The sequence below is a fragment of the Lathamus discolor genome, chromosome 5, assembly GCF_037157495.1.
Source record: "Lathamus discolor isolate bLatDis1 chromosome 5, bLatDis1.hap1, whole genome shotgun sequence".
Classification (NCBI taxonomy): domain Eukaryota; kingdom Metazoa; phylum Chordata; class Aves; order Psittaciformes; family Psittacidae; genus Lathamus; species Lathamus discolor.
The window spans coordinates 116,939,863-116,966,761 of record NC_088888.1 but is presented as its reverse complement, the minus strand read 5'-3'; the positions used below and the strand labels follow the sequence as shown (position 1 = coordinate 116,966,761).

Here is a 26,899-nt window from a genome sequence, read left to right as displayed (position 1 = left end):
ACCAGAGCTGAAGAGTTTGTTATCAGTCGTGCCACACCTCTATGTTGTCACCTATTTCTCTTCATCAAAGAGATGAACTATTACAAAGGCTCAGAAAGCTGAACAAACTGCACTCAGTGCTCTCTCTTCCACACCTTCCCTGAGCCTTTCGGTACTTCATCTGGGACACAACTGGGAGCTTCCCAGGGCAAACAGTCATATTTGATAGTAACGCATGATCATTTTATCACCCATGTGGGTTGATTTCTTGGAGACCATCTTGCTTTTGATATTCAGGTTTGAGTTCCACCTTCAGTCTCTCCTCTGATGCATGATCTCTGTCCCTAACCTGACCAATCCAGCCATATTCCTTTGGACCCGTCATTCCCATGGTTCACAGACGTATTTTTACCTTGACTTTCTTCTACCTTTTTCCCTTAATTTTGCTGCTGCTGTTGGTTTTGGTTTTGGGTTGGTTTTGTTGGTTTTTTTTTTTTTTTCAGGGTAGTATTTCAAGGTCTCACTTAGGAGCTTTCTTTCACCCGTTGTTATCTTCTAAAATGTCACTGAGACCATCTGCACCAAACTGACTCTGCTGAGCAATTCCAGTTCTCTGATATAATTTCACAGACAGACTAGGTGCAGGCAAGCTCTCGTTTCCAGACAGACTTGCTCTTCAGCAAAGAACTCAGTAGCATAAACCCCAGACAAGCCTGGTGAATGTGACAAGCGTATCCCCTTAATAGAAATGAACCACACATTTTTGTTACTTTTAGTACCTTTCTGCCATGACTGCTAAAGCTGAACATTTTTCTTCATGGATATTAAGCAGTGGCTAAGAATCAGATTCAGGAAACGACTTCAGCACATATTCCCATTAGCAGACAGACGTGTGCATGTTGTAGTTTCAATGAAACCCATGAGGCTTTCAGCATGGGCATACCCTTAGGCATACTTAAATGCTCAGTTAAACACTCTCTTCTTTCAAGGGCTTTATTTTTCTGTTTTGTGAACGTGTATTTTACAAGTAAGCTATTTTTCCCCATTTTGGTCATAAAGTATGGGAGCTTGCCATTATCTCAGTAGTTTTCACTTTCTGCCTGCCAGACACCAGCCTGCTTACCAGCCTTTCTGTTGTTCCTTATGTCTGGAGGTAACAGGCGAAAGAAACCCCAAAACTGCTTGAGGAGGAAATTATACCTTTCCCTCTCCCACCCTCTTTGCTCAGCCCAGCTGGCCTGCAGTCAGTGGATGCTGAAAACCTATTCTTATACTCCTTTTTTCTACTTGCATTATCATGTTACTAGATTAGTACATACTGTTCTTGTTCACTCTGACATTTGGCAGTGTAACACCTGTATAGCTAAATGTGTGTTCTGAGGCTTCTGCCAGAAACTTGGAGTCTCAGTAACTAGAAACTGTGGGTTAGGCTTCCAGTCTTCAAGTATCCTGTAAGCTTGAAAGGTCTGTGCAGTCCCACACAGTGATGGCATGGAATATTTCATCTTAGTTCTTAAATCCTGTGTCTCGTAATTGCCAGCCTTCTTGGGTTCACATATCTTAGATACAAGATGGTGCCTGCTGTAGCTTTCTTCAGTAACAACATTTAACATAAGAATCATAGAATCATAGACTAGTTAGGGTTGGAAAGGATCTCAAGATCATTTAGTTCCAACCCCCCTGCCATAGGCAGGGACACCTCACTCCAAACCATCTCACCCAAGGCTTTGTCCAACCTGGCCTTGAACACTGCCAGGGATGAAGCATTCACAACCTCCCTGGGCAGCCCATTCCAGTGCCTCATCACCCTAACAGGAAAGAATTTCCTCCTTATATCCAATCTAAACTTCCCCTGTTTAAGTTTTAACCCGTTACCCCTTGTCCTGTCACTACAGTCCCTGACGAAGAGTCCCTCCCCAGCATCCCTATAGGCCCCCTTCAGGTACTGGAAGGCTGCTCTGAGGTCTCCATGCAGCCTTCTCTTCTCCAGGCTGAACAGCCCCAACTTCCTCAGCCTAAACATAACGTGGTCAGGAACCATGTGCCTATAAGTAACAGTAATAAAATATTCAGGCAAGTATTTTAAAGTAAGGGAAATTATCATGAAATCATCTAAGATAACTGTATCCCAAGCACTTTAACCTTGAACCTCCACACAGAAACACTGTTCTTCCTTGGCTTCAGCAGTTTGCTACATTAGCTCATGCATCCATCATTTCATCATTGTGCTTAAATGGCCCAGATGTGTTTTATGAAAATGCTCTTTAGCAGTCATGGCTGATTTGGCAATCAGCCCCAAGTGGAGCAATAGTAACTATGCTCTCCCTGAACTCATTTACCGTTGCTTCTGCTTTGTTTTCCTCATACCTGTGCTGTTCAGTATCAAAGCAAAACAATTTAGAGCCTGTTCTTACATGCTGTCATAGGACGATCCATAGCAAGGCTGATAAATAGATAAATAGAACCTTTAGAGTACTTGTTCTGGCATCTTTCAGAAGTGACTTTTATCCTGTAACTGAAGTGGGCCAGCTCACAGAAGTGAGTAGGTCCACTCAGCTGCCGTGGCAGTTCTTGAGAGTGTTTTGATCTATTTTTCTCATACTGTACATTCAGTTACAGAGGTTCTTTGGTGTTCTTGATATGCAGAGAATATAAAGCTCTAGTTCTTGCTTTTATTCAAATTGGTCTGTTAATTCCCTGTCCTAGTAACTTCTGAGCAAGATTGTTAAACAATGCTATTTAACTTTTTTTCAGCTGTGGTTTTTTTAACTATGCACCCAAATCTTCCCTCTTGAAATCTCTTCTTGTGCCTTTTCAACCCCATTCTGTTGCTCCAAATATAGGTATTCTCTTTGAACCTGCTCCAGATTCCACTTAAAGCATGTTTGTATGCTTACTTCACAGCTTCAGAAAGATAGGTTTAAGGGAGACTCGGGCTTGTGCGAAAGGATGCTCATGCGTTTTGCTCTCTCATAACATGTGAAATGTAATTATGGCAATATTCTATTCCCAGCTCTTCAGAATGCTGTTGCTTGTGCATCTGCTAGGATCAGTGATTAAAGATCAAAACAAGGATCTTGGATACTTAGGACTCAGTCAACTTTCACAGCAAGGAAATGACTTCTTAAAATTCCTCTGATATACTGGTCTCTGTTGGCATGGTACCACTCCATGCAGTCCCCAGGGAAGGAAGCACCTCCTGTAAATGTTAGTACTTTGTTGATCTCATACTGAGTGTCAACTACTTGTAAAATACTTGTAGTAGTTTAATGGTTGTTTAAAGATGTATTCAGCAATTCATTTGGGAACTAGAATTGTTAATTCTGTATATTTTTTTAACCACTGTTGTAGTTCTGACTCGTAAAACTACTAGTGTTGTTTATCTACCTTCTGTTAGAAGAGCCAAAATTTATGGGGACCTTAGTCTCTTTTACTGGACCAACTGATGAAGTTGGAAAAAAGAGCAGGTTTTTTGATCCATCATGTCAATGACATTGCTTGTCATGATACTGCATGACATGTTGGTGAATAAATTGGATACAAAATCAAAATGGCCTTTATGAAACAGCCTATAAACTGCTTCATAAACTGTAAACATGCTAGCTTGTTAAGTATAATTGCAGAGTAGGAATTATTGCTGAAGTTGATTTGTTTCTGCAGAGGTTCCAGAGAACTGGATCCAAGAAGTGATCTTTGCAAGATCTTAAAACCAGTACATCAAAGTAAATTCATTACTGATAAAGTTTGTAGGCTAAAGAAGGAAGTTGTAAACTGTAAGAGAGAGGAGTGCTGAGTGATCTGGATTGTTTGGAAGGCTGCATGCAAGTAAATTATGTGTATTCAAATAACATGGGATAATATAATATCTATACATATACTCATTGGCCATCAGGATACAATAATGTGCCCTAGAGAGTGTTGTTCCTGAAGAGTGCTTGAGGGAGATGAAAGTTGCACGAATCATTGTGGGTACTCTGCTGCATATCAGGGGGCCTTGGTGGTAAGGAGATTGAATAAAATCCTTGGCTGGTGAAACACTGGGTACCCAGGAAGAATAGAAATGTGATGTAACATCCATTTAGCACTGGGCTGACCTCTGCAGAAAGAATGTCTGATGCAGCTATGGTTCGTAATTCAAGGAGTAAAACGATTTAATGGGAATGGTTGAAGGGATGGAAAATATGCCTTACATAAAGAGACTCAGGGAGTGCTGTCTAGCTGTCTTTATTGTCACAACTTTAAAGCTACCATCTGCGATAATAATAGTTCAGCAGTTCCATGGACAAATTCATAATAAAAACAGCACCCAGAAGTCAATGTAGGACTAATCAATGTTTTAGAGAGGCAGAGTTGCAACTTTTCACAAATGGCTCTAAGCAATCATTGGAACATTTCCACAATGGCTTTAAGAGATCAGTCTTGATTTTTAACTTGTTTGGTATATTAAGGGGAAAAAAAAACCCAACTACAGACCAAAAGCAAGAATTTTATACAGACAAGCTTTAGCTTTTACATAGAGCACTAGGTTAGAAATCCCAGTAGTCCTCTCTGGTCTTAAACTTCTAAAGTCATCGACTCACAAAGGCAATTTTTCTTTAAATGGCCTCTTAGGACTGCGTTTTCTCTTCTTCTGGTTGAGCAGTGTGACTATGGTCCTAGTTTCTGAATATGTACAGGATCTTGTCTTGATTTGAGGGACCCAGAAGGGCTGCTCCGTTGCCTGTGTTATTGGTGTTCCTCTTTCTATGGACTGGCAACAGAATGGAAAGTGGAATGTCAACTAAGGGAAGACCTGTGGAGGAAGAAAGGCTTTTATATATATATATTCACAGACAGGAATTTAAAGTAGAAAAAATCCCTTTCCCCTTCTTTTTAATTTCGCTGTAGTTTCTGATCCTGAAACAGCTGTGGGTGGAAACCAGCAGGGCCTCCATACGTTGCCAGCGGGTATTCCTTACCTGAGAGTCTTACAGGCTCCAAGTCACCTGGAAACACATCAAGCAACAGGATCTGCTTTAATGCTGGGAAGAATGTTGCGAGGAGAGGTGTTGCTGAATATTGATGAAAACAAGCAACTTGGCTTAAAGAAATAACACATAAAGTTGATTTTAATAACTGTCTAGATGCTTAGAACAGGTATCTAAAAGCTGAATTCTATTGACATAATCTCTTAATGAGGCTGCAAAGATGTTTTCCTTCTCTGCTGTGCCATTTCAAGCGTTTTACCTTTCCCTCGTGTTTGATTTTTTTCCAACGTCAGTCATTCATTTACAGCACTCACGTTGATTTAAATGGGTTTTGGATCGGGCTCCAAGTTAGCATTTCCCTTCTGTTTGAACAGGGATTTTCTTTTATCCAGAGGAAGGAAATCAATAATTTGTCATGACAAACCAATGCTCATTTGGATTCACAATCATGCAGTGAACTCTTCTGTCGTTTTCTAAAGCAGTTTAGGATAATGGAAGAAGAGCCTCACTTGTGATCTCTGCTGTTTTCTTTTGTTTCCCTGGATTGATTTAAGTTCCATACTCCATTTGACCATTTGTAGAACAGATTACAGTAAATCTATCATTTTGTTTGTTTTAAAGGCAGTGCTAACTTTTTGTGCTTTCTGTTCCCCGACTCTTTCCCAGGGGGACCATTCAGGGATCCATCAAAGGATTAACCTTTGCCATGACAAATTAGTAGATGTAACTGTAGGAACAAGCTAAACGATAAGGCCACAAAGATGGTCAGGGGTCTGGAGCATCTCTCTTATGAGGAGAGATTAAGGGAGCAGGACCTGTTTGGTCTAGAGAAGACGGAGAGGGGATCTCATTAATGCATATGAATATCTCAAAGGCAGATGCCAGGAGGATGGTGACAGATTCTTTTCAGTGGTGCCCAGTGGCAGGATGAGGAGCAGTGGCCATAAACTAAGCCACAAGAAGTTTCACCTCAATATGAGGAAGAACTTCTTTACGTTGAGGGTGGCAGAGCACGGGAACTGGCTGCCGGAGGGGTTGTGAAGTCTCCCTCTCCACATGGAGACATTCAAAACCTACCTGGGTGCTTTCCTGCGTAACCTGCTCTGGGTGTCCCCGCCTTGGTGGGTGGGTGGACTAGATGATCTCCAGAGGTCCCTTCCAATCCTAATGATTCTGTGATACCTTGATGTAAGCTTGCATATTCTGTACCCTTTGATTCCACTTGGACTTTTGCAGATGGCAGATTATTTTTTGCAGTTCCCATCCTCTTAGGTGCTACCACCTCTGAAATCCCAGCAGCACATTACTGCTCCTCATCCTTGGCTGTCTCATCACAGGGAATGCCCAGGTACTTTCCTGTCTGTGCTTTCCCTGCAAGCGTTTGGGGATTGCTGAGGCAGCCTGGACCCCTGTGGAGCTGAGCAGCTTTTCGGCCATGCAGGCTAATGGTCAGAGCTGAGTTGGGGGCCCTGGGCCTGAGGCTGTCCCCAGCTTTGTTCCAGGACTTGCCTTATCCCAGCCCTGGGACAGGCTTCTGCATAAAGACGGTTGGCAGCGCCTTGCCGATTGCCCTGTGAGGAGCTGGTGTGGGGTGCAAGCTAGAGCGGGGGATGTAGGGGCACTCCCAACTTTGTATTTGCTGGGCTCAGAGGAGAAGCTGGGTGCTGGTGACTGGTCCTGGCCATGTGTTTTTGGCGCAAGTGTTTATCCCACCTTACCCTAAAGCTACCTGTGCATCGGCTCCTGCGCTGGGGGAGCCCCCATCCCCACTGGCAGAAGAGCTGGGGTGCTGGAGTGGGGACATAGGGAGCTGCTGCAGGTGCTGAACTGGGGCTGGCGCACGGATGTAATTCGGGGGTGTGCGTGTGTGTGTATGAGAGGCGCGGGAGGGGTGTGTAGAGGCGGGTGGAGGGGAGGGGTTAGGAGTGTGTGTGTGTGTGGGGGGGTGTCAGGGGCGATCCTCCCCGCCCGTGATTGGCAGCGCAGCGATCTCCCCTCCCGGCGGGAGCTTCCTTCCCTCCGGCCGCCGCTGAATTAGCGCTGAGGAGGGGCCGGGAATGCAGAGCTGGCAGCGCGCACCCCCGAGCAGCCCCCCCACCGCCCCGCTGCCCTCCTGCCGCCGCAGCCGCTTTCCTAGCCTGTAATCCTCGTTTATCCCTTTCCCCCTTCCCATCGCATCTCTCGGCCGCTTCCCCGCCCGTCCGCCGCCCTCCCCGCGGCGCGGCGGGCTGCCTCCGCGGGCGCGCAGCGCGGGGCCATGCCGGCGGGGCCGCCGCTGCTGCGGGGTGTCCTCCTTGTCCTCCTCTTCCTCCTCCTGCTGCTCTTCCTCAGCGCCCCGGCCCGCGGAGCCGTCTACACCAACCATTTCTTGGTGGAGCTGCACGGCGGGGGCCAGGCGGAGGCCGAGCGGGTGGCGGCGGAGCACGGCTTCGGCGGGGTGCGGAAGGTAAGCGCCCGCGCAGGCTCGGGGCGCGGTGCCCTTCGCGCTGGGGTCCTGCCGTGAGCAGAGCCGGCGTGGTCCTGCCCGCGACTTCCAGGCGAGGAGGGACGGAGCGGGCGCTTGCCGGCTGTCCCCGCGTTAACCCCCCTCTTCCCTAGGCAGTTCGAGGAGTAGCGGCTCTGAGAGCCGTTGCCAGCGCTCCTCGGGAGCAGCACGGGAGGGTGGTTTTCTTGGACTGGAAAGCAGAGGAGTTTCCCACATGGTAGCTAGGTGCTTTCTGACTTACTATGTAAACATCCTCCAATTGAGTTCCCATCCTCTCGGGATCGGGAGCTAGGGCTGGGGCTGCCCGGGGCTTCCTGTGCGAGGCTGCGATTGAACCTGCCTGGAGCACTTTAATTACAGCCCCATCGCCATGGAGAATCTTGCACGCAGTTTAAATGAAAGGTTTCACAGGGGGATTGACACTCGAGTTTGTGAGGCTGGTGGCTTCTTAACGTTCCTGTTATTCTGCTAGAGAAGCAGGATGCACCAGCCTGAAGAAGCTGCTCTGTGTGAAGCATGATGAGCAATCAGTGCTTGTCACTAATGAATGTGAGCTGAGAAAGTTCAAGTGTTATTGGAGGTGGTTTTCTCTCCCGAGGTCCCAGCAAATCCGAGGTAGCCACAGTGGTGGGGAGTCTCTTCCCAGCTCCTGGGGATCCCAGCTCCACTTGAAATCTCTCCCATTCAAATAGTTATTAGACCTCTCGATATTTTAGGGTACAGTCTTGTCTGGGGTGTAGATGGGGAGAGGCTAATAGAGTGCCCCGGTCAATACAACTCCTGGCAGACTGAATGCCCAGGCAGCACTGGGCTTGGAGGAGCATAGAGGGAAGGGAGCTGGGAGCATTGCTGCTTGTTAGGGTTTTATCTTCCCCTGGTAGTTATGCAATGAAAGCCTGATCCTACTTCCAAGGAAATGAATGAGAATGGTACCCTGAACTTGGATGAGTGAAATGGCTTGAGATCTTGATTAAAAAAATACATCTAAAAACCTGAAAGAGCATATGAAGTGAGGCTCCCTGCCTCGGGCTGCCTTGTCTCAGATCCAGTGGGAACTTGTTAGAGAAATGAGGACAAGATCATTGTTGCATTGACCACTGCCAACTCCTGCTGCTGATAAGATGCTTTTGTTTTGGGATCACAGCCTTGTCCTGATAGTAACAGAGCTGGGCTGCTGATGCCCATGGGAGAGTATCCATTGTGGGGATTAGATCTTGTTACATGAAACTTAGATACGCCTTTTTGGTCATCAGTTTTCTCTTTATTCCCCTCCTGTTTTCCCTCCCTCCTGTCATGGGGTATCTGACTGATAAGGCCTTACAAAGAGGGAAAAGTTCTTTTCTGCATAGCTGAATTTTGTATTACTTTTGCTAGATGCGTTCAAATGATCTTGTGGCACAAGAGACAGGGGGTGAGAGGATTTTGCAGAATGAAGAAATGCAGCTTCTGGGCTGTTGCAATCCCCCCCCCCCCCCCCCCCCCCCCCATGCCGCTCCCCAGGGTGGCTAGAGCACGTTAGGAGATACACAGCTTCTTCATGGGAATCAATCCCGCAGCTCATCTCGGCAGAGAGCTGGAGGAAAGTCCCTCGGGTGTGCGGGAGGAGAGTACCTGCTTTCCAGTACATGCCGCGGGGGGGCTGCTTCCCGTGGCCACGGCTGCCTCTAGGAACGGAGCGGAGCAGAGCCCTGGTGTGATGTGCGTGTGCTGGCAGGGTGGGGGGGGGGCCGGTGGTGGCCGTGGCTCCTGTACCGAGCACATGCTGTCCCAAGAGGTTTTGAGGTTACATCATCCCAGTACCTAAAAGGGCAGAAAGCCTCCCACCCCTCCTCCACAAAGGCAAGTGGAAATAGCACCCTGTTACCTGAAAGGCAGTAACTTTAGGAAATAGGAAAAGTTTGTAGGGTTTTAGCTGTCTGTGTTGGAGGATAATCCATGAGAGGCTGATAACAATCCCCATTCTGCAGGGGAAATCTGTAACGGGGTTTGGTGGCGATAGTGGGCTGTTAATAAAAGCCTGTGCCATCTACTCCAGTGTCTCTTGAGTATTGCTGAACTGCAGTCTCCTCATCTCTTTTGCTATCTTCAGTATTGCTGAACTGCAGTCTCCTCATCTCTTTTGCTATCATCAGGCTTCTCTCTGCTTACAGCCTGCAGAGTCAGCTTGCATGGTGGTGCAAGGCAGAAAGTTGAATTTGGTTGTGTGTGTGTGTGTGTATGGAAACAGAGCTGTTGATGGTAAGCTTTCAGGGGAAAGGAGCATGTGTAGGTGTGCTGTCTAATGAAATATTAAAAAACATAACAGACCCCCACCCCCTCCAGTTACACCATAAGGAGAGGTGATCTATGGTGCTTCAGCCACGCATATTGTTTGGGTAATATAATGAGTCATTTACTTCAACCAAATCCAGTTACCTTCACCCACATGGGAGAAGAGGTGTTGTCTGAATATCATCACCTTTATTTCAGTGCAGGGACTTTCCCATTAGGAGCACAAGGGCCGATTCAGCTTTTTTCTGTGTGTGGACTTAAGACGTATATGAGAGGGATTTCTTCTATGCATATATTACAAACCACTCTTAACATGACTTTACAGAAGCTGATTTTTAAATTACATGTTTTTAGTGCATATGATTTTACCTAATAACAATCTCTGAGCAAGTGCATGTTGCGGTCCTACACCTGGGTCGGAGCAATCCCAGGCACAGCTACAGATTGGGCAAAGAAGAGATTCAGAGCAGCCCTGCAGAGAAGGACTTGGGGTGCTGGTCGATGAGAAAATGAACATGAGCCGGCTGCAGTGTGCGCTCGCAGCCCAGAAAGCCAACCGTATCCTGGGCTGCATCAAAAGGAGCGTGACCAGCAGGGCGAAGGAGGTGATCCTGCCCCTCTACTCTGCTCTCGTGAGACCTCACCTGGAGTATTGTGTGCAGTTCTGGTGTCCTCAACATAAAAAGGACATGGAACTGCTGGAACAAGTCTAGAGGAGGGCCACAAGGATGATCAGGGGACTGGAGCACCTCCCGTATGAAGACAGGCTGAGGAAGTTGGGGCTGTTCAGCCTGGAGAAGAGAAGGCTGCGTGGAGACCTCATAGCAACCTTCCAGTACCTGAAGGGGGCCTATAGGGATGCTGGGGAGGGACTCTTCGTCAGGGACTGTAGTGACAGGACAAGGGGTAATGGGTTAAAACTTAAACAGGGGAAGTTTAGATTGGATATAAGGAGGAAATTCTTTCCTGTTAGGGTGGTGAGGCACTGGAATGGGTTGCCCAAGGAGGTTGTGAGTGCTCCATCCCTGGCAGTGTTCAAGGCCAGGTTGGATGAAGCCTTGTGTGGGATGGTTTAGTGTGAGGTGTCCCTCCCCATGGCAGGGGGATTGGAACTAGATGATCTTGAGATCCTTTCCAACCCTAACTATTCTATGATTCTATGATTCTAATAGCAGATTTCAGCAGAAATACAAGAGAAAGCATTGCCTTGAAATTAATGTTATGGACCCTGTGATGCACTTTCTAATTGATTCTTTGGCCATGCTTCCTAGCATCATTCTGAAACCACTACAAGACTTAGGTGGGCTAAAAGGTGCACTTTAAATTCAGTGCTTGATGAATTGATTAAGGGGTTGGTACTTGTAAACAGGTGCCTGTGTTTAGATCTGGGATCCTAACATGAAGAGTCTCAAAAACACTGATCAATTTTCTTTAACCTTTCCTGAATTAATCCCAAATTACCTCTTTGTAACTCTGTGCTCTTTGATTCGTTTTTTTTTTTTTTTTAACATTTGCAGTTTCTCAATCCATTTGTACCTACCAGCATTGATTGTGTGTATTCCTGGTGAAACAGATACTGTGATGAAGCGTATCCTTTCCTTAAAACGGCTAATCTTACCATCTTTGACCACTCAGGAGTTGTGGGGATGTCCCCCTAATTAGCTACACGTGAGAACTGCAAATGGAACAACTTTCTTCCCTCCCCCCCCCCCCTTCATTTTATTTGCATCCTGGCATGGCTGCCACCAGAATACATTTCTTAATGCAGGCTGAGAAAGCTGCTGTCTGACCTTGCCTTGCAATTCTTAATTCATTTCTAACAAGGGGAGTTGTAAGAAGCCTTTGGAAAGGTCTCCTAATTGGAGATAGAGTTTAGGCACTTCTTCCCATGTCATCAACACTGAGACTGAGATAATCTGCAGAATGCCACCATAGCTGAATATTCCTCTTCTGGTAGCATTGAGGTGAAGGGTTTTAAACAATTACCCTTCAGTGGCCTCAGATTTTAAAATAGGAACCAAACACGAATTTCAGAGCATAAAGAATTTGATGTTTTATATATTGCCTGATCACCTCTCCCTCTAAATCCCAAACCCCAAGGTCCCTCTCACAGCTGTGACTTTTCTGCTTCCAGTTTCTGTTTAGGAAGCTGCTGGTTGAGGACCAAGATTTCTGGAGCTGGCCAAGAATTTCTGGATGAAACATTGGGAGCTTTGGGGTTTTTTTACATTGCATAAATTCAGACTTACTGAAAGCAAAACTTCACAGATAAAGAAGCTGTATTTCTTGCTGCAGCAGCCCACTTCTGTGCATCTAAGCTGGAGCCTGTGAGCTGGGAGTTGATGTGCTGGGGAAGGCAGACCAGGAGGCAGAATAATGGGTTTGCAGCCTTGGGAGCTCTTTGCAGGGGTTTCTTTCCAGGATCCTGAAAATGTCATCCTGCATTCTGCACACTAGAGACCTGGAAGTACCCTCCTGTACAGAGCAGCCCCTGAATCTGGAGAGGAGTTGCTTGCCTAGCTTGATATTTAATGTGCCAGGCTATGCTTCTGCATGCCCAGAATGCACTGTGATGGACAGATGGGATTCTGTGTGTGTAAAAACAACCTGGTTCTCCTGTACATGTGTTTATAGTTATGTGTGTCTATATACATATATATGTTCCTTGTTTCTTTTCCTGTACTACCTATGCATGGAGCAAAGAAGGAGTTTTTCTTACCCAGGCTTCTGTCTGACACTGTGTGTATGTATTTTAACCAACCAATTTGTACACATAGATGGTGGTCCGTACTTTACAGATAAACGTGCCTGTGTTGCCTTCACCTGAGCTGCTAACCCAAGCGCTCATGGAAGTGTTAGTCCTGGCTAGGTGAAGGCAGCATGGAGGATGCAGACGTGCTCCGATGTGGAAACAGATGCTGAAGCAATGGAACATCCCATGCAAAGAGGCAGAGAGCCCAGACCTCTCCACATGGGCCCTCTGGAATCCAAGGACTTTAGATCACGCCTCAGACTGCAGTGCTTCCGTGCACTAATAGGTGTTTAATAATTAATCAGCTTTGTGTTTTATGCTGGCCTAGAGGAAAGGATGTTTGCTTCCAAAAGTAATCCTTTATTATAGAAACAGGAAAGCCTCTTAGAAGGTACAATGTAAATTTTTTGAGGAAATCAAGAGCTTTAATTTCCTAGATTTCACTGTTGCAATTCTGTGTTACTAAGAAAAAGTAAATTCCATGCAAATGCTAATTGTGCAACTACTGAGATTTCAATAGCTTGCCTTGCCATAACAGCAAATGCTTCAGCTTCCAAGAGAGAGTCTTGAGCTGATGTGCTTAAATTAGGGGGAAGATGCAATTAGCTAGCAGGAAAAGTTTGATCCTGCTGTGGGAAGGCACACTGCTGGGTCATGATGGAGAGCTCCTTTTCCAAAAAAGCCCTGGAAGAAAGTAATTGGGAGATGCAGGGAGAGCAGCCATCTGTGTTTGAAGGGATGCTCATTGGCTCCTCACAGGTGGAGTCCAGGCGCCAAAATGGAAAGTCCCATTTGCTCCTGTTTACACCCAAGAGGAATATTAGTGGAATTAAATGAGAGTTTTGCTGTGCTTAGAGAGAGTTTGTCTCATATGTGGGGGTACTTTATTTATCTTAAAATGATGCTTTTTTGGTTTGTTGGTTTTTATTTGGTTTTGCATTCTGCCTTGGATGCAGAAAACAAATCCCCTGTTACTTCAATGTACTTGCTTATGCATGTGAAAGCTGTAAACTGTCAACAAGAAGAATGTAAAGCACGGACTCAAGAACATCCCTAACACAGTTTCTGTAGAGCTCTTTCTCTACTGGAGAGTCACACCAACCGCTTGTTGGTGGTGAGTGCTCTGTTTGAGGTATAAGATAATTACCTTATCAGGTTTTTATAGCATTTATTATTTGAGTGTAAAACAAGAAGGTCAGACTCCCCTGCTATAGATCCCTGCTGTAATTGCTCTATTACTGTTTTGAATACATGGTGTAGTTCTGTTTCTCAGCAAAACATGCACATTAAACCTTGCTTTTACAGATAAGTTTTGTTTTGTTTGCTGAGCTACAGCTCAGTAAACACAAAGATCCCAAATTCTGGCTATTTATAAAGCTGCCTGCATTTATAATTTTGTTTATTCCATATTGCTTGAACTCACTGGCAAAATTGAACATGTGGTAGAGACCCAGGAAATGCGCTGCGAGTAATTCTTTTTTCACTTATTTTTTTAATGCTGCAGCCCAGCTGGGGATGTGCAGTTATTTGTTTTCGTTTAAATTATATTTAGTTTTGCCAGTATCAAGGAGAAAGAGAAAACATAATGAAGAAGTGAGCAGTAGTTCCAGAGCACTGTGATGCCAGCACACCAGAACTGAACATGATGTGAAGCAGTCTATCTCCTGCAGTCTAGCCCCGGGTGCCTGCCTGATGAAAGCTTCTTGTGGTGTGGTTTGAAGGCAGCAGGGACAGCTTTCAGCTTCATGGCTGAGGGGCTTAAGCAGTTGAGAAGCATCGGTGCTCAAAGCATGGGTGCTTGGGGTACTGCCTGCTCCTTTTCCCACCTTGCGAGAGCTGGTGGAGCAGGAGCAGCTCCTTCAGGAGACTCTCTGCCAGAGGTTGCCTGCACGCCACCAGACTGGAGCCAATATCCCAGGCCAGCAGTTTCAGGATGACATGGCTCCATGGAAACCAGAAGTGGACAGTGGCCCCCTGACTTGTTTGCTAGAGCCTCTGCTCCAGAGAGTACCTGTGAGGTGGGGAAACTACCAGCAGAGCAGCCACAAGTTCGTTGTTAAAGGGCAGGCTGGGGCTTTGAGCAACCTGGTAGTGCTCAAAGTGGAAGGTGTCTGCCCGTGGCAGGGGGGTTTGGAACTAGCTGCTATTTAAGGTCCCTTTCAACTCGGTCCATTCTGTGATTCTATGATTTTGTAGCAGGAAATAGTCTGTTGCCATATACTGTGTCTCCTAACCTTGCTGGTGCTCCTTTTCCTAGTTTTGTGAAATCCCTTCAAAGTATTTGATGCAGTCATTTCTCTCCTTTGTACATCTCTGTGTAAACGAATCATGATGGTTTGTGGAGAATCATAGAATCATAGAATGGTTAGGGTTGGAAAGGACCTCAAGATCATCTAGTTCCAACCCCCCTGCCATGGACAGGGACACCTCTCACTAAACCATCCAACACAAGGCTTCATCCAACCTGGCCTTGAACACTGCCAGGGATGGAGCACTCACAACCTCCCTTCATACGGGAGGTGCTCCAGTCCCCTGATCATCCTCGTGGCCCTCCTGCAACTGAGGTTCAGGATTTGCACCAGGAGAGACGGGATTAATATGTAGGAAACAAATCTCTGTCAGTTCCTTAGCTATTTCTGACCTTGCTATGGAATTTATAGGCAAAGGTGTTGCATTAGTACCAGTACTAGATAAACAAAGATCATCCGTATGGCCCTGCTGTCAGTCTGGGATCTCCCTTTAACTTTCAGGCTATTTCTGAACTCTACAACATCCAGATATATTAATTCTTTGTTTTGTGTGTGTATTTTGGCATCCCAGATGCAATGGCTCCGTCTGTGGCCCTACTTGAAACTCTCCTCCTCTGGGTAGGTTTTTCGGGTGTTAAAAGCACTCTGAGGGCCATTTCTAAGAAGCAATATGGGTACCTATTGGTGTTAATCTGCACCAAAGTTGGATTTGTCCCTTGACCTTAGGATGCAGAGCTAAGCAGCAAAAAGATAACTGTTTTTGTAACAGTAACCTCTCTTGGCTTGTTTTTTTGTTGTCAGGCCAAATGGAAAGACCCTATTGCCATGCCTACAGCCAGACCCAGATGGTTTAGGCTACTGCATATGAGGCAGAGTGTTTTGTTTCTAGGTAAGCTGTTCAAATCTGGATTAAAACTCTAGACAAAAATAAATAGTTCACTCCCAGCTTGAAGTGCTTCCATCTGAGAACCTCTGGCATCCTTGGCGTTTGTTTGTTAGCAGGCAAATGGTCCCAGAGATTGACAGCTCTGCTAGGGTTGGCTCCTTCTGAAAAGCACAGAGGTGCTTGAGTTATGGTATCTCTTAGAAGACCCAACCATTGTGTGAAGGTGGAAGACAGCCTTCTGTCATTCTCTCAAATTATGACAGGTGTCAAGATCTAACAGCCTACCCACACGTAGAAAACTATAACTGATACAGTTAGAATGGGAAAACAAACCCAATAGCAGCACATTTACTATCAGTGTAGGAGTGTTTAACTCATTCCAAGTCAGAACAATATTGGTAGAAATTTCATTTAAACTACAGCTTTTACCAGTAAGACCATGTTGATTTAAAAAAAAACAAAGCTAAAGTAACCCCACAACAAGAAGAAAACACAAAAAAGGAGTAACAGACTTCCTGGAATAGTTATACAGGTAGTACTTTACAGTGTAGCTAAGTAAAAGTTTGCATGTGACCCTTTCCCTCATCCATCTATGGCATTATTCCAGTTAAAATTAAACCAGACAACTCAAGTTTCACACGCGTTTGATAAAGTACTCACAAAGTGCTTGCTGAAACGTATGTAGAATTCATTTGTTAGGAAGTTTCAATTAGTAAGTCCTGCAAGATGTCCGTGCGCATGGAAAATTCTATGAACTGGAAATAAAGCCAAAATGCTAACATAAATGATAAATTCTGCCAGTTCTTGTTAAAATATTATGCCCGGGAAACCCTTCTGTGCAGTTCCGATCTGTAGCATGTGTGGATAGTTTATGTGAGAGCTGTATTAACAAACTCAGAGCTATGGTTAATGATCTAAAATGTACCTTTGTTCTGTAATGCTATCCTAGTCATCAGAAACCCTGCTCTGTTTTTCTTTCAGCTTTTTTAGATAATTAAATGGGTCAGGTCTCTACAGGATGCTGGCTGCATGGTGGCTATAAATATTGCAGCGAGCAGCCCAGAGCTTCCATCCATCCCTAGCTTCTGGCGGGAGGAAGCTGAGCTGCTCGACTATTTGTCAAACCCAGGATTTCTCCAAGTAACCTGAAGCAGTCTGATGTGGTGTTGTAAATCAAGGCAAGCTCTGCATTTAACTCTTATAAATTCATTGAGAAAGCTAAATCTGTACTATGGAAATTGAGATTTAATTTCAGCTCAGTGGTCCCAGGCTGTGTTTTGGGACAGAGAGCACTGTCCCAGAGAGAGATGAATTTGATGTGGTGTGAAATTCTGCATGGCCACCACTCACAGTTTTCAGCCAGCATGAAATCTAGTTTGGTCATGGATTCATGACAGTAGCTCAAAAGTCTAACTCAGCTTAATACTGGCTGTATTCAGTATTCAGCAGGTAACAGGAGCTTGGATCTAGAAAAGGGAATTACAAGCTAGCCTGGTTTTACCATTGATACACTGGGATTATAAACAAATAATTGAAGTGATAGCTCTAGTTTACTTGCTCATGGAGTGAACTGGGAGGTAATGTTCCTTGTCATGTATTGCCTACCTTCTCAAACAAAACTGTGTAAACATTATGTTCTTAACAACTTTGTCCACAGAAAGCAAATGGAAGGAGTGACCTCGGTGTTTACATCAAACCAGTGGACAGCGTGTCCCACATACTCATGACTGAGCTAGATTATTTGCTTAGCTATCAGAGCTACTTTCCCCTAGAGTATAGAACCAAACTGGGAAAACCTGCCCCCAGCAAATACATATTTTGTTATTATTTTTAAAAGTAGAGACACTGGTACTGTTATTAGATGGGCATTGGATATCAAACTGCAGCCAAACGTGAATCTCTTCCCTTGATGGGTGGTAAAAGAGGTGGGATAGAACTTCACCTCTCCCAGTGACAGAAGATTCTTCTTTCTGCCTTCTCTTAGAATGGTTTGGGTTGGAAGGGACCTTAAAGATCATCAAGTTCCAACCCTCTGTCATGGCCAGGGACACCTTCAACTAGGCCAGGTTGCTCAAAGCCCAGTCCAGCCTGGCCTTGAACACTGCCAGGGATGGGGCAGCCACAGCTTCTCTGGGCAACCAGTGTCTCACCACCCTTATAATGAAGAATTTTTTCCTAATGTCTAGTCTAAATCTCCCCTCTGTCAGTTTAAAGCCATTCCCCCTTGTCCTGTCACTACATGCCCTTACAAAAAGTCCCTTTCCACCACAAGTGAAATGAAGGACTGTGATTCTGAAATCTGCTCTATGAGTGAGCGCTGTGCTTGTCACCTACTATGCAACACCAAGTGCAGGAGAAGCTTCTGCTTAAGGCTTTTAGCAGCAGCCAGGATGTGGTAAATTACCCATCACCATGACTGGTGGATTCTCATCGGTCCTGCAGGGACCGTATGCTTTACTGTGCAGTTAATTTTAGAACTGTGTTCCAGCTGAATTTAGTGATTTAGAAGTTACTCTGAACCAGTTGCAAAGTGGAGCTGTCAATTCTGAATTTGGGTAAAGAAGCAGCAAAAAGTCAGAACTGGAACACATTTGCGGGTTTGGAAAAATTGGTTAACATTGGTGGAATCATGGTTGTGGATCAGGAAGTTTGGTCTTCACAGCATTTCTATCTGTTAATTTTTACATTAGCATTTTAGCCCCAAAGCTTCACAGTCTTTTACTTTTCTTCACTTAACTCTAAAACCAAGCAGCAAGTAGATTTTTTTTACCACTTTCTTCTGGTGGGGATTAAAACACTCAATTTCATTCTGTAAGATCCCTTTCCCCCGCTTCTAATTGAACATATTTTAGTCATGTTAAATATATTGTATATATTGTAATACATATACAACAATATATTGTAATTTCTATTATATTGTAATAATATATTGTATTGTAGGGAAACCAGTGTTCCAGGCTCTAAAGGCTAAAACATGATGAGTGATTAATTAAAAATCCACATGTACCTTGCTCTACTGGTATAATAGAAGCAAGATAGCATATCAGCACAAGCTGGATTGACCACAAGTTCTGCTGGCAATAAACTTCTGTCGCTTATTAATGGTAGTAACAAACAGTAAAGACTTATTTCACAGCTGCCTGAAAGGTCAATGGGGTAGGACCAGGCAGGAAGGGGAAGAGGTGGTGCTGCTATTTTCTTTCCTTTCACATTGTTGCTGCTAGCATGGAGGCAGATTTGGGTCATCCTTCATCTTCTAACTTGGAGCTCTTGCACCCACTCAGCGCAGTTAGTCTGTTGTGAAGTGATGATCGTACTGTTGTGTACTGGAGCAGTGGTGGCACAAGTAAGGGCAGAATTTGCTTCTGACCTGGTCTCATAATAGTGGGGATTAATGACTTTCCCTTGGCAGAATCAAGAAACTTTACAGAAATAAGGAAAACAGCCAAGATTTCCTCTTTTCCTTGGCTCCACTGAAAACCTTTTTCCTGAAGCTTCCGTGCCCTGCTCCTCTCAAGCCTACTATCTCAGATTAAAACAAAAAGGAAGCAACAATGCCCCCCTCAACTTTAATATCAGGGTTTTGTTTCTTGTTATCCATCAGCTTCTCTCCCATCAAGCACATATTTTTCTCCAGGAATTGGCACTTCTCTGGGAACTGCAAGACCTACTCTGTGTGGTCTAACAACCAAAACCTCCCTGTGAAGCACTTGCTGTCGGTTGGCTACTGCTTGGCAGCCTAGCATTAAACAGGCATGAAGAAAAAAGGGAAGAATAAAGGTTTTGAATAGAGAGCTACGTATCTTCTTTATATGTTTGTCAGGGCTAGCATCTTTGCATTAGTGAAATTCACCTTTTATGTGATTTCTTGAGGAGCTCTGGACAGTAACCAACTAATTTTGGTCTGAACTGCTTTTTTTTTTTACAGCACTACTTCATTAGAGCTTGAATTTGTGACTTTGGTTTTTGGGGCTACATTAGCTGAACACTTGTGCACGTTTGTGTCTTACACACTTCATTACATGGACATAGATGTAAAAGTATTGCTGAATTGCTGTGCTGAAATCCAGGGTGTCAGAGTGTAGCCGTGTCTTGCCCCTTTCTATCCTTGAGATACAAGTACCAGTAGTTTGGACTGGGGCACACTGCATCTCAATGCAGTTTTTAAAATAGCAAACTTTATCTCACATGGCTGTTATCTCAGTGTTTTTAGAGCTGATGTGACACCAGGCTCCTGTGAGACAGTAGCAGTCAACCTGTTTGGTTACAAGCTTAAAAGGAGAGACGTGTTATAGATCAGGAGTGAAGCAAAGTGGCCTTTGTTAGCAGTGCTAATTGCTGTCACCGGTCCTCATCCAGCTCAGTTAAAAATACACCATGGTCACTTAAATTTTCAAACTCTAAATCAAGCTATTCCTTATGAGCTTTCCCTAAGGCAAATGTACTGTTATAAAGAAGAGATTTCCATCATGTGTTATTAAAACATACTAAAATATTTACCAAATATTTGTTAAAGAGGTACCTGATTACATACGTATATATTATATGTGTAGATATACTCATTAATATATGTTTACAATGGCACTTGGCATTTTACAGTTTGAGTTTTATAGCATAGTCTATAGTGCTGTGCAAACATTAATTAAATGAATCCTATCAATAAATAACTAAACAAGTACTTATTAGACTGTGCCATTTTACATGCAAGGCAACTGAGACAACATTAGAGCTGTAATTGTTTGAGATTCTCTTAATACTAGGAGGCACTGGAGTTACCCAGCACCTCTGAAGATGAGTTTTAGTCTTGGTTCTGTCCTACAGCAGAATGCTACCATATGAAGCAGCAGCAGGGAGGGCAATGCAAATGAAAGGGTTCTGGATAGAACAACCTTGGAGAGAAGGCTACTCGAGGTGTGAAAACTTTCACGGAATATTATCACCTTGGGAGATGCTTTGAAAACATAGAAGAGCCTTGAAAGAGTGGCAGAATGCCCAGAGGAGCCCCGTTACTCCAAGCAAGAGACAGGCACTTCTAGCAAAATTTTTTTTAGCCTTTGGTAATAAAATGTGGCAAAGCCACTTTCAGGGCACCATCCTTTTTTAAACTGTATTGTTAAAACATTGAATGTCACAGGCTAAATGAGCCACAGTTATCTAACTGGGTCAAGTGCTGACTGGTTTTCTGGCTGTGGTGTCATTTACACTGCACAGCTGAGGAGCAGTTCCTTGATGTCACTACTGACATGAACAAGTTAAGAAAGTCTGGGGGAAGAAGATCTATAGGGATGCTGGGGAGGGACTCTTCATCAGGGACTGTAGTGACAGGACAAGGGGTAACGGGTTAAAACTTAAACAGGGGAAGTTTAGATTGGATCTAAGGAGGAAATTCTTTCCTGTTAGGGTGGTGAGGCACTGGAATGGGTTGCCCAGGGAGGTTGTGAGTGCTCCATCCCTGGCAGTGTTCAAGGCCAGGTTGGATGAAGCCTTGTGTTGGATGGTTTAGTGTGAGGTGTCCCTGCCTATGGCAGGGGGGTTGGAACTAGATGATCTTGAGATCCTTTCCAACCCTCACTATTCTATGATTCTATGATTCTAAGTGCCTCGAAAGAACGTCTGAAGTATAATTTCTGTTTGTCATTTTGGTTTTTTGGTGGTTGTTTTTATTTTGGGGATGCTTCTGGGAGGGGATTTGGGGGTTTTGTGTTTTGTTTTGGGTTTTGTTGGTGATGTCTGTTTTTTCTTACTAGGGTGAATAAAATTCTCCCAATGTGTATGAGTTTGATTTTGTGCTACTGATACGTGTTTTAAGAAAATGTAATTGATTCAACTTCAGTTGGAGTTGTATCTAGTATCCTAAACCGTGTGTGTGTTTGTCTGTTGTGTGTGCAGCTGTTATGAAGCCCCGTAGCTGAATGATTGGAGGAGGCTGTCTAATTTTCCCAGTGACCATTTGTTGCTTCTGAAAACACAACTGTTAGATGACCACTATGACTTTGCTCAGTGTTGAGATCCAGGATTCTTGTGTGGTTTAGTGATGGTCTTGGTAGTCCTGGGGTAATGGTTGGATTTGATAATCCTTAAGGTCTTTTCCAGTCTAGTTGATTCTATGATTCTATTCTGCCCAGGGCTTGATGGGGTGCTTTTCTTTCAGGATCCTCATCTATGTAAGGGGACATAATGATTGCTAGGCCTTCACTTCAGGCTGTCAGCTGAACAGTAACAGTCACCTATTTGAGATAGTGACAATCTGGATTAATTCAGACTGTCCAATGTGAGTGCTAGCGTATAAGCAAGAGCATTCTTCTCTTCTCCAAATGTGGAAAGTATCCTGCTTTCAACAGTGCACGTGGTAGAATCAGTAATGGATTTTATGCTTACTGGGGAGTAACAGAGAAATCTCTCTAAAATGCACAGATCCATTCACATAAACCAGAATAACTCTTCTAAAAGCCTCAAATGGCTTCTCCAATTCACTGATAAAACTATCAGCAAATCCACAGTCTTGTCACTGCTACCTTAAATGACTGTTATGTGCTTGCAGGATGAAGATCTTCAGTGACAAACTGAACAAGATAAATACAGTAAAACGTTAAACCTGTGTGATTCATTCAATTGCAAATCAAATTCCAAATATTACAAACTTGAAACCAAACTAATGGAGCAGTGTTTTGCGAGCACCTGGAAAAGCACTGTGTGTGATACTGTAACAAGACTGATGAGAAAAGGATGACTAGACATCTAACATCAGAATTATCTACCTGAATGTGGACAGCAGTGCTCCCTTTACAGTCTCTGGAGTGGAAGAGGTGTTCCTGGGGCTCAGCTCTGCTCATTTTAACATGACCACCTAAAATAGGTCAGATTAATCATGCTCTAAAAGTGTATCTCTTCTTTTTTATCATGAATTATATGTGGAGTTCAGATGAGCTCCACATGAACAGACTAGACATGGGTCATAGCAGTCCACAGCTGGTTCCATTTCTTCCATTAACTTCCCTATATTTAATAAAACCCTCATGTCCAGCTGTTGGGAAGATGCTTTGACCTTGTGGTTGCTGGATGCAAGAGGGACTACACGAAAGGCTTTGTTTTATTTTTTTGATAAATAAAATCCAGAGGTTTTATTTATATGTTCTGCAGGGTCTATGGATATTACATTTGACTTTACACTGTTCCTAGAGGAGAAGACATTTCACTGCGGGGCATGAGGGAACCTTTCAGAAACCATTGGAAGCTACTTCTGCTGGCTTCAGATATAATAGAACTTTTTAAGGAAGGTGGCCAGGATAACAGGAATACAGAATAATCAATATCCTAAATAACAGTAACAGGTAGCCTTGTTATCATATGTATTACAGTATTTGCACAGACTTCTGGATCTCTCAACCCAAATAGTCACAATCCTTTCTTATTGCCACCACCTGCTGCTGATTCTGCAGGAGGTGGTTGGACACGTATATGAAACAAAGTTGGAAATATGTGTAAATATCTAAGGTGTTTCAGAATTGTTTTGCAGGAGAAATATACTGAGTGTTAATGGGTTGATTTGACAAGGATCATCTTCTGATGATGTTGTAACATGAGGTTTACATTTTGGGAGTGTAAAAGCCATGGCTAATACCTCCAACAGCCAGTTTTGCCAGGACAATCAGATTAAGCTTTGATGGAGGCAGCTAAGTAAGATGCAGGTGCAATGAGAAATGAGCCAGGAAGACTGAATCATAACACTCAGACCTGGACCTGACTGTGCTAGTCTTGAGGGCTCTTTGGAGCTTGTGCAGATCCCTAGCTCCACCAGAGATCCTTATGCTGAGCCTTCAGTGTAATTATAGCACACTAATGAGAAAGTGTGAAATCCCTGCCTGGGGCTGTGGGACGCAGTGGTCTGGATTTCATGCTGGGAAGGCTCTGGCACAGCTTTAGTCCTCTGTGCTATTTCACATTTCTACACCAACGTTTGAATTAATCCCTTCTTGTCCGTCCTTTGTTCTATGTTATTTCGATGCTTGGGGCTGCCTGTGTTTCCAACTGGCTCTACTCTTACGTGGCCCTCGTCGCTATAGTGAGTGAGTGCTTTTGACTTCAGACTTGGCTCCCATCTGTGTATTTAAAAGTAAAATGATTTCTAATGCTAATTGGGGTGAAGGAAAATGAGAGAAAGAGAGTTTAAAAATTCATAATTGAATATTTATAAGCATCTTCAGTGCATTTGGTGAAACTGGGATGAAAAGGTTTCTAATTTCTGCTGGGAGGCACAACTGAAGTTGTGCTTCAGCTATAATGGCAACTGAAGCAGTAGGGCCTGTAAGGCCCATGAAGGCTCCGTGTACATTTACTTGTGCCAGGTTTAGGTAATGTTTTCTGCCAGTGTAATTACTGAGCAGTAATGGGATGAAAGAGCTCACCTGTGCAGATTTATGGCCCCTTTCAAAGTCAGGAGCTGTGCTTGGGTTCTGGTGGTAAGAGATGTTGTGCGTTTGTATTTGTTGATTAATTTGCAGGATAAGTATTTTGTTTTTCCTCAGAGCAGACAAAGGGTTTCTTCAGCACCAGTGCTTGTCGGAGCCCTCATATGCCTGGCCACATATACAAAGGCAGTCAGCCCTGGGGAGGGTCTTTGTCATCAGCCTGGATGGATGAAGGCTTTCTATGACTTGTTCACTGAAGGATCCATTTATGCTGATTTTGGTGACAATCAAAGAAGGCAACCCAGGGGTAACTTGTTATACATCACCTTTTGCTTGGATTTTAAATGATTTTGCTCAAAAGAAAATTGTTACAGAATGTTGCCTCCGTTGGTAGCTTGGGAGAGGAACCTTAACAATAAGTTGAAATAAGCCAGTTTTAGAATATTACCATATCAGGGAGAAATCATTGGAAATGATACAAAAAGGCTAGGAGTGTAATGTAGGGATGCAGCATTATGTGATACAGAGTGAAGGGTGGCATAGGAAGACTAGTTAGAGATCAGTTCCATTAAAATAGAAGAGGGCAATCAAACCTGTTCTTAAGCTTTTTGTGGGCACCATTAAGTTTGTGAGGTGTATGCAGATAGAGCCCCGAAGTCAGTCAGTAAAATGTAATGTCCAAGATAAGGGATCAGTAAAATTTGATGTTAAAGGTAGGTCTGGGAACCAAGTTTCCTCTACTTTTTGTGTTCTATTTGTTACTTCTTAAAGCTTACAGGGAGACATTATAGCAGCCAGAAGAAATGCCTCGCAGGGGAGAATTGTATCTGCCTATTTACAACCCTTCTTCCAGTGAGTGGCATCTAGGGCAGCACAGTAAATTTCTTGTTCTTTTTTGTTGCTGGGGAATATTTGTCACATGTGAGGAGGGGAGTGCAGAAAGGCTGTGAACCGTGGATTTAACGTTGTTATTTTTATTTCAATGATAATTATACCTGGACTTCTCTGGTGGAGCAGGAATCTGAGAACGGCCAGGATACCCTAGAGGTATTGGTACTATGCACAATGCGAATCGTTACCGAATGGTGCACCCTAGCCATTTTGCTTTCCAGCTAAGCCTCTTCCATTTAAAGAGTCTTTCTTTCCTCCTTTTAGTTGAAGACTGAATTTTCAAAAGTTATTTTCTGGTCCACGTCTTTTTTAGGAAGGAGCTTAAAGAGGATTTCATCTTTACTTTATACAGAGATAGTAACCGCAAGGAGGTTGCAAATCTGAAGGAGAAAAGTGGGTATATAAGAGTTTGCTCTACTTGCTGGGCCCTTTTGTGAAGCTGGTTTTGCTTGCATGTATTTTTCACCAGTAATTTTACATTGAATATTGAAAGTAATGAAGTGCCTGTAATTCCTGAGCTTCTCAAGAGTCCTATTTTGTATTGGTCCATGTTTATACATCAAGGCAATAGTAGACCCTTTTCTAACTCTAAGTAATCCTCCTCACTTGAAGTACTTTCCAGTGATTAGTTATCTTACATAATTGCTGATTTTCTCTGAGGACAGGGAGTTTTGCTTCTGTCTTGCAGAAAGAACCTCAACCACCAGGCTGAGTGAGTGCATCATTCTTCCATGTTACATTCAGAGCCTGCTGCTGCTGAAATAGGAATTTCACTCGGATACAATTCCAGCTTTACAACGAGAATATTACAGAGTAGCTATTGCTGGTGACACTTTGGAGGGTTTTTTATGTACAGGAGCCCTTCTGTTTTCATTTCACTTCATTACATGCACTGTTCATTTTGCTATTTGCTATTTTGCTCTAGCTCCAAATCAGAGTAGATCTCCTGGAGCAGCTAATAGCTGGAATGTAAACCCTGCTGGGAGCTGCCTGCATCCTGCCACTTGGTTACTGCAGGGGAGTTACTGGCTCAGTAGCAGGAGTTCATCAGAACGGGAGCACTTCAGTGGTTGCTTGTGATATTCACAGATCTCAATGCAAAATCCTCATCAAAGCATGTGACTTTTTAGGCCTTTTGCTGGTATCTGACTTCTCCTTTGTGTACATTCATTAATTTTAAGGATTAACTGCAGAGTTTAGATTCTTCCTGCAAATCGCTTGGCTTCTGCTATTAATTATTCACAATCCATGGTGTTAGATCATGTCATATTTCAGGTATTGCCTTCACTTAACCGCCTTCCATCTGTCCCCCCAAGTTTCATTGAATTAGTGTGAAAATGAAGACCATGAGAACTGTAAACTATCTGAGTACTGGGATGTCTGTGTAAAGAGTGGAATAGTCTCAAAGTTATCCATGATTTTGTCCATAAACCTGGTCATTGTTGTACTGACTGTAATTGGCCAGACTTGAGTACACCAGCTTTAGCAGTTTACTATATAATACATTGCTTCATTCTGATGCTAGAAACTAACCCTGCACAGAAAATGAATAGTGGATGTGTTGTGTATTCCCAGATACCTTCAAAATTGCTGAGAATATTCCTTAATGGAAGAGCACCAAGAGCAATATTCAACTGGAATTGATTCGAATGGTTGATAACTGAGATAAAAAGAAGGAAAATAGCCTGATTTCACTGAGAGAATTAGAGGGGTAATTGAACCACAGCTTGTGCTGTGTGTAGTGGTTAGCACAATGAGATAGATTTCAAGCTGTAACTGATCTGGCTATTTAGATGTTTTTTTTCCCTGCCTATTTTTGAGGCATAGAGTAATGTATTCAACGTGGGGGAAGGGCCTTTTCCTGGGCAGTCAGTTCTACTGCCAAACTCTGCTTTATAGAATCATTGAATCATAGATGGAAATACCTGATTACCCAGTTGGTCAAGATGCCAGGTATACATTTTTTAAACATAAATCTGCTTTTTAAAGACGACCTCAATCCAGACAGAAT

At 43.8% G+C, this 26,899-nt stretch overlaps 1 protein-coding gene and 1 long non-coding RNA gene across 2 annotated transcripts in view; one reads left to right on the top strand and one right to left on the bottom strand.

The window, feature by feature from the left end:
• Positions 1-4,445: 4,445 nt before the first annotated feature.
• Positions 4,446-7,124, bottom strand: LOC136015816 (uncharacterized). Its single transcript, XR_010613366.1, has 3 exons — positions 6,024-7,124; positions 4,938-5,059; positions 4,446-4,771 (listed from the first exon to the last, which is right to left on the bottom strand). It is a non-coding gene; the product is annotated as an uncharacterized LOC136015816 (long non-coding RNA).
• The window catches only part of PCSK2 (proprotein convertase subtilisin/kexin type 2), a 109,388-nt gene continuing 89,391 nt past the window's right edge, over positions 6,903-26,899 (top strand). Inside the window, exon 1 of the mRNA XM_065682298.1 lies at positions 6,903-7,392. Within this exon, the coding sequence (XP_065538370.1) occupies positions 7,204-7,392 (189 nt within the window). The 5' untranslated portion in view covers positions 6,903-7,203. The remainder of the gene's footprint in view (positions 7,393-26,899) is intronic.